This window comes from Calcarisporiella thermophila, assembly GCF_041956535.1.
Source record: "Calcarisporiella thermophila strain CBS 279.70 unplaced genomic scaffold VTP21scaffold_16, whole genome shotgun sequence".
In the NCBI taxonomy this organism is placed as follows: domain Eukaryota; kingdom Fungi; phylum Calcarisporiellomycota; class Calcarisporiellomycetes; order Calcarisporiellales; family Calcarisporiellaceae; genus Calcarisporiella; species Calcarisporiella thermophila.
The window spans coordinates 707,164-715,185 of NW_027192206.1; the positions used below are offsets into that span (position 1 = coordinate 707,164).

The window sequence follows — 8,022 nt, forward strand, 5'->3', positions numbered from 1 at the left end:
TTCTCCTGTTCGATCACTTTATGCGCTCGCCCGAATAATTACGGTACGCGGCATGGATGTTTGAAAAATTCGTGTGTTTTTACTTAACATACGCATATCACTTTCATTTATCTAAACTATAATTTAAAACTTCCTTAATATTAAATAGAAGGCATAGCCTTTCTATTCATGTATGTGATGGGGGTTTTTATTTGGAGAGAAAGATTTAACTCCGTATGAATTATTACAATCTCAAATGTACGTATATATATCAAATAAATGATGTCGTAGCTACATAACACAGAGATTAAGAAGATCTGAAAGTAATATATGTTAATAATTAACAAAAATTTACAAATTATTTGTAAATTTGTAAATTTTTGCTAGTTCTTATATTTGTGACTACTGGCTGACATCACTATTTTTTGGGTGTATATTTTGGGCAATTTTGAATAAGAAGCGGAGTTATTACCTATCTTTCCTATCTCAAACTATCCTATTCCAACAGAACTCATGATCAAAGTGATACGTCATCATGAATTTCTAATGTTAATATGCTTCGAGGACAGTCTTCAATGCTAGTGGATATGTGAAAGTTGAATTGCTTGAATATCAGTGACCCCTGTTACATGCTGTTGCTTTTCAATCTGTATAAAGTATGTGGAAGTTATATAATAATAGTGTTTTCAAAATTGAAGCGCCAGTAGTCGAGACTCTATCAACAGCTTCACCAGAGGCGATCTTCAGGAAAATGGGACTGTTTGTAAGAGGTTGCTTTGAGAGTTATGGTCGAGTTTGTAACCGTTGTTTGGGGAACTCTTTCCAATTATAAACGACGCTTGAAAGAACCATCTATAATAGTTCTTTCTCCAGAGCTTACTGTAGATTCATTTCGTCAATACTGTCATCGACAGTACTTTAACAAAAAAATTGGGAGTAGTAAGACACAGAAGCAACGCTTTGAAATATATTTTGACGATCCAAGATTATTTCAGGAAGGGGTCTAAAGTTGGAACTTTGATTATCATGTGTAATCTATTAGTACTATATCGCATTTGGCTCTAATTCAGCAATCCAATTCATCTGAAAGTCGGGGAATTAGTTTCATCAGCATATTAAGGTGACTCCAGCATCTAATATCTCTAAGTATTGGACCGTATATACTGTAGCAGAGGAAGCCAAATTTGTTTTGTTATGAACGGCAGTGCATGCAATAGATAATACGCCAACGATTGAATCCGTAGCCTGCGAAAGAGAGAAGAGTATTTTTAATATACTCTTCAACTGGTTTAGAGTCTGCCTACAAAAGTTTTTAACGTAACCAATTCCATAGAGTACTGGAGGTTCTCACATATTGATGTAAATATACTGTACTTCCATTCGACTCTGTCCATTGGAGTAGGGCAATTTTAGTGAAAATACACTGGACTGCAAGTTGATGGACTAAACTGTTCCAAGTACTCATTATTTTATAATAAAACATAAAATAGTTGATAATAGCATAATATCGTAAATTACTTATCTAAGAAGAGATTCAACTTACGTACGTAAAATGATTCATAATTTTTTACAGTATATTCTGCACTAATTTGTTACTCTGTGTATATCCACAGTACTGATATGAATAATTACAACTGTGATCATAACTTGTCCACATTCCTCGCACAGAATACCTGTTCTTCATTAAAATAACTTAAGGGAAGCCTAAGAAATATCAAGTCCATTCCTGATTCAAAGAAAAAATGCCTAATTCTATTTTGGGTAATTCTATTTGTGTCCCTGGTACAATATCAAACAATGAGGAAATTGGGGTTAATCCGATATTGGTATAAACCAAACAGCACGCCTCGAATATGATACTCGAAATGGAACTCTTGGAGTTTCATTTAGGTTGGATACTGTTACTATGCGAAAAATCCATCGTCACAGACGTTTGTTTCTCGGGCATCCGTTAACAATAAATTAGACGCCTTCTGGAAACAATCTCTCTCACGCATATATAACTCTTCGTTCTCTTCTTGCTCACACAACTGCAGCTGTAATAATGGCAATTCCACTAGATCGCGCTAGGGATGTGGAGCAGGCAATGCAAGAGGGGAAGAGAGAGCAAGAGGAGATTGCTTCTCGAGGCTCATCGGGTCGGGTTCCTGTAGGAAGCCAAGGTAAACAAAATTAGGAATGAGAGTGAAATGCCTGGTTTTTTCATCCCTCGGTTTCCTCTTCGTAAATTTTTGGTTGCAAATCATTTAGCTGCCCGTTTCCAAAGTCAAGCAGACCAGGTATCAGAGGCGATTCGGCAAACTCAATATCCCACGGAAGTTACTTCTGGTCCAGAATTGGTAGCCGAAGAAGCTACCTTGGCCGGAGAACAAGGAGTTTCGTCTCCTGATGCCGTCGTGACGGAAAAGGAAGAGCAAGATTGTCTCAGAGAATTAAAGCGCGTGGCGAAAGATGAGTCGCAAAGGCTACCAGGGCTCTCTCAGGAGAGAGGGTCAGCTGCTGCCAAAGCTCAGAGCGCATTTGGGAAATATACATCCGCAGTGGCCACCGAGCACGGTGTAAGCCCACAAGAGGTGGCGGGGTCCGTAAGGCCGGCGCCTAAGGGACAGGTGGATGTCGATGAGTTGGCGGCTTATTTGAAACAAGAAGCGTCAGATCGCCTGTCCTATGAACAATTAATGGAAGGACAAATATTGAAAGGTACCCCAGCCTCGAAGGTGCAATCCGCGGCGGATCGATTATCGCAGGTTGCAGAAATGGAAAAGGGACGCTAGAAGCTGATTATCAAAACGTCTGCTATGTGGGTCTGGTTAACCCTGATGAAGTGATAGGATTGCATACAATATATACGAAGCTGATGCCTATTTTCATAATAAGCATATGTGAATATTTTTCTTTGGCTTTTACATTAACCGATTGTATGTACTTAATGTAGAGCATGGACTAAATCGATTTAAAAGAGAAAAAAATAAAAACTTTAAAGTACATGTAGGTAATTTTCTGTTTGACTGGTATCTATAGTCAAATGCAATGCAGCACTATGGATAAGACTTTGTTAATTTTTCCATGCAATTGTTAACCAAGTAAACGGATATAAGCATTATTGTAACGGCAAAGGAGTAACTCTGACGTCATAAAATTTCATACAAAACCCTCCAACATTATATTTACAAATATTTAAAATACTACACTTTGATATTATTCCTGTAACTAATGTAATAGCAATTTTCATATTTTACAATATAAATAGTAGTGGTTAAGATTATTGACTCACCACATTAAAGCCTACTTCAACCCGACTATACCTCCATAATAAACTATAATCAAAATTACAATATTAATTATATAATCCCACTCACACCGTTATTATTTAATATACAGCAATATATTTGTTAATAGGCTTTTTTTTTTTTAAATAATTACTCATAGTATCCTTAGTTTCATCCAAAACACTCGCTTGGATTCGAAGCGAAAGATTGAATCGATATTATCTTTAGCTGACACATCGATAACGAGTTCCTTAATAAGACCAGTAGGCAAGTCGTAGACCCAGCCATGAACGGTCACCATATGATTGGACTCCCATGCATTCTGAAGGATGGTAGTGTGGCAGAGATTGAAAACGGATTTTTTCACATTACATTCTATCAACTTAGCCAGTCGCTCCTCGACGCTATTAAATACTACATTTTTCAATTTCGTATTAAATCGTGGTTAAAGTCGCTTTTTTTTACAGTATATATAATGGTAAGTGATCACTTACCGTCGATCTCATCCTTGGTGGCTAAGATTGTTGCACAAGAGTTCAATTATTAAGCGCAGTTGAGTGAAAAATAATTTAGTTAGAATATCTAACAGCGCCATGCCTGAGTATTAATTGGTTATATTGGTATTTACCGGCATATATATCTTTGATGGAATGAAGCCAATTGTCAATAAAACCATACTGCTTGTTTTGCATAGATGCCGTAATGCCACCACAATGATTATGACCGCAAACAAAGATGTGATCATTTTATTGATATACAATGTTAATAAGGTTTATAATTATGAGGGAATATTCATATATAGTAATTCCTCTCTGACCTAAGCAATTGAAGAATTGACGTTGTTAAAAATTTAACAATTAGATACTTCAACCACACATTTAGTAAATATTTATCCTCTCATCACCTCTACTGTGAATATTAAACTAATGTATTATCTATTTGTAATTTTTTTTTCCAAATACATTTTAAAAAATATAAATGTGTCAGAGATTTTATGATTGAAATGTCGTAAATCGTGCTAACCCTGTGTTTATCTTGGCCAAGATGCTAATAGGAGTCGGACGGAGTAACAATTGACAATAAAAACAGCACGAAAAGCTCTATGACATAACGTAAATTTTTGGCAGGGTAAGCACGCGACAAGACTTATTTGCGGAGAATCATATATAATCAAGGATTGCTATAAAAAGGCCATGGAGTATTCACGATAACCATCCATCTTATCCTCAAACATCCTGAGAGCATTTTATTTAACACAGTTCAAGCGTTCCAACTTTTTCCAGTAAAATAAACTAGAGCCAACATGAATGTAAATGTGAGTATCATTTTGTCAAAATCAAGTTATAGGAACCGTGGCATCATGTGCTTTTATATAATATCAGCACATCACCCTTGTTACTGTTTCTGACTATTTCTTTTTGTAATTAGAGCTTTCCTACCGTGTGTCAAAAGCTGTTGGAGGCCAAGGATAAAGCCAGGTTGTCGTAAGTAAATTAATAGACTCGATTGGATATTGATAACGATAACATTGGTCATCTAACAAAAGGGTATTTGGGTGATAGCTTCGCTCAAATATCAAATCATATTAATCATGAAGAAATGTGGGTTGCAGCTTTGTCCTATGGACAGGTAAATGCTACCTTTTAGATTACTGCCATGTGTAATTTATCAAACAAACAATTATGATTTAATTAGGCTTCGCCCTCCGCCGAAGATATTAAAGGCCCTTCCCAGATCCTCAATATCTCTGAAGAGTATTTGACCGAGAGCTTTGGTTCTCGCGACTGCGGAATGGTTGAGCGTGGAACGTATGGGTTCAAATTTTAACCAATTTTTGAAACATAATCAATCCTCATATTGTATAATTGATAGCCTGATTACCAGCTTGCCTCCCCGTGATCCCGTCCTTTATCGTCTCAATAAGATGATGATGGTAAGCAATTCATTTTATTCAGCATGAAATATGTAGTCTAATGCTCAAATATTCAATTATCTCTACATATTATTTTCGATTTCAATATCACGATATGAACAGCAATAGTTTCGGCATTCTAATATTCCAACAATATTCGTAATTTTTCGTATTTTTACATTTTTATTTTTCTTTATTTCCTCGTGATATGGGAGATTCCATGTAATAAGGCGAGAACAAGGTTTTTATAATAATAAATAATAGGGATAACAAGATAAAACAAGGTATAACTGAGTTAAGAACAAGGTAAGAAACAAGATAAGAAACAAGGTAAAGTTTAATAACATGTAGTTGTTAATATTTAAAGGAATCAAGATAAAATCAGGCGATAAATAAGATCAAGCGATAATTTAGAATTGTTACACAGGTTAATAAAGTGTTACTGGTACTAGGTAATATTTGGTAGTCGTGACAGGTGTCGGGTCTGTTCCCTTACACTCCTCCTCTATCTCGTCTCTCCTCTTTCTTTTTAGAACCCTGTTTGCTGCAATACGAGATGGTTCCATAACGACTTTGGGCACTAGGAAGTCAGGCAGAATTCAGAATACGTTTGAAGTTTTTTAACTATTAAGAATTTTTGGAAGGATTAGTTACCTGGTATGCACTTTACTGCTCGATTCGTTTTTGGAGTGGGAGTTGAACCCCTTTGATTATTCGACTGCGCCCCTTTCAGTCGTGTACCGTCTGTACATAATAGATAATGGCAAATTAATAGAAAGAGTAATGATTTGTAAACTAGACATCGCATTGTGAAGTAGATGATACAGTTTTCGATTCAACTACTCGAGCAGTACGCGATTTGTTCTTATCAAACCTAAAGCGCAGCCGCCTTAAAAATTCCCGTGGAAACTTTTCAAAAACTACGGAGAACAGTTTTTTTCATTTCTCTTTTTTGAAGGATGGCAAGCTGCCTGAGAGGTGATAGTAAAGAATTGAGCAATGATGTCCAATTGTTCTTTGTAAGCAAGTGAAGATGAAGTTTCCTTCAAAGCTATCTTGCCATTCTCCTGTGAAGCATTTGAAATAAACCGAGCCCAAAACTGGTAAACAAACCGGGGAATGGACGTAGAGAATGATGTCATAATATATATAAAAGTGAGATATAAGAGGTTTATAATTGGTATAAAACAAGAATAAAAATTTAACGATAAAAATTTGAGAAATGGTAAAGTCTTCGAGAATTATCTCTCTTGTTTTTGAATTTTTAAAGGAGATATTAACATTTGCAGATGATTCTGAAACTTTGATTCTATATTTTCTAAATTCAGTATATTTGATCAAATCACCCTTATGACCAATTCATTAAAAATGGACAAACCCCCAAAATTTCCGGAGATACTTTTGGCGATGACGTCGTTAGCGTCTTAGGTTGCTCTTTAAATTGCTCTAAGATATCGAAAATAGGAAAACTACTTATTAATCTTAGGAACAAATCCATTAATTTTCACTTTTTGTTTCCAATTTTACAGATCACTTTACTCTCAACTCATGCCACTAGAATCCGATTCTCAAGTGTGCATGATCTGTGATCATACTCACACTGGCACCGATTGCATCCCCAGTATCAATTATTTCGACTGTGAATCTACATCTGGAGAGGAACTCTATTCCGATGCTGGAACCAGTAATCAAGAAGAGCCAAGCAATAAGAGAGTCAAATTAGATGCTCCAGTGAATAGTGAAATTGAAGACAGCACGTTGGTGGTTGATCTAGAAAAATTCAACGGTTTTCCAATTCATGATCAGAATGATTTTTACCGACTCCGCAAATCACCAGGGCTGGTGTACTTCGACCGCACACAATACATATCAACAATCGAGAATTTTACAGAAAGAGTTCTACTTTTTTTACGACCACGCCGTTTTGGCAAATCTCTGACCTTAAGCATGTTAGCTTACTTTCATGGTTTGGAGCACAAGAAGAAATATCAAACAATATTCCAGGTTCAAACACAATATTTACTATAGTTTAGATTTGTATTTAATGCCAAGTTGATTCAATCTAATATTTCCAGGATCTCGCGATAGATCGAGATGTTCAGGCTAAAAAGATAATTCCCGGTCAATACTTAGTCCTATCTTTCGATTTCGCAGGAGTCAACCGTACTAGTGATATCGGGAAGGCTGAACGTGAACTTGCAAAAATGATAAACAGAGCTATTGGCCGGTTTTACAGGTCCTATGCTTCGTATCTGGGGAACAAAATTATCCAAATTGATTACCTCGACATTCCACCTTCTATTTCACAAGGACACATACGTGGTCAAAAAGCATTAAGCCTTAGCAATATTATAGACACAAATACCTTAGTACAGCTTAAATTTAATTGCAGAGACCAATTCCGACCAGGACAGACTATTATTCAATGGGTTCATTCAAGCGGCGGCCCACATGAACAATTATTGAATTATTGGGAGAGTCCCGATATAACAGCTTTACGTGATAAGCATGCAGTATATGCTTACCTAGTTCTCATTATTGGCTCTCGCAAAATTTTAGTTTGGAAAATGGGCAATAATTCCACCTTCAATGGGCCTATACTAGCAGGAATGTAATGTAAGAATATTTTAGCACTGATTCTTATCTCTCTGCATATATACACAAAATACTATGCCTTAATTAATTGATGAAATCAAGATGAAAGAGTCTCCACTGCGAAAAAAAAGAGGAGAAAGGCAATATGAAGCATCAAGAATAACAAAGATGAACATGGAAAACGCAGATGGGGAGATTTTGATGCACGGAGAGAGGGAGATAATTGGCGGAACACAAAGATAGGGTCGAAGACATGATGATAGATAA

The 8,022-nt window shown here is 36.2% G+C and overlaps 3 protein-coding genes across 3 annotated transcripts; all 3 read left to right on the plus strand.

Moving 5' to 3' along the window:
• Positions 1 to 2,023: 2,023 nt before the first annotated feature.
• On the plus strand, positions 2,024 to 2,753 carry VTP21DRAFT_3219 (uncharacterized protein; the record flags this gene model as incomplete). Its single annotated transcript, XM_069393498.1, has 2 exons — positions 2,024 to 2,141; positions 2,230 to 2,753. The coding sequence occupies 2 exons, from the start codon at positions 2,024 to 2,026 to the stop codon at positions 2,751 to 2,753; spliced, it is 642 nt and encodes a 213-aa protein (XP_069249829.1).
• Positions 2,754 to 4,551: 1,798 nt separating this feature from the next.
• On the plus strand, positions 4,552 to 5,744 carry VTP21DRAFT_3220 (uncharacterized protein; the record flags this gene model as incomplete). The annotated part of the gene is made up of 6 exons (XM_069393500.1): positions 4,552 to 4,563; positions 4,677 to 4,732; positions 4,811 to 4,877; positions 4,944 to 5,056; positions 5,121 to 5,181; positions 5,694 to 5,744. 6 exons carry the CDS (start codon positions 4,552 to 4,554, stop codon positions 5,742 to 5,744), a joined length of 360 nt encoding a protein of 119 aa, XP_069249830.1.
• A 964-nt stretch (positions 5,745 to 6,708) lies between these two features.
• VTP21DRAFT_3221 (uncharacterized protein) lies at positions 6,709 to 7,775 on the plus strand (the record flags this gene model as incomplete). The annotated part of the gene is made up of 2 exons (XM_069393501.1): positions 6,709 to 7,164; positions 7,236 to 7,775. The coding sequence occupies 2 exons, from the start codon at positions 6,709 to 6,711 to the stop codon at positions 7,773 to 7,775; spliced, it is 996 nt and encodes a 331-aa protein (XP_069249831.1).
• Positions 7,776 to 8,022: the final 247 nt, after the last annotated feature.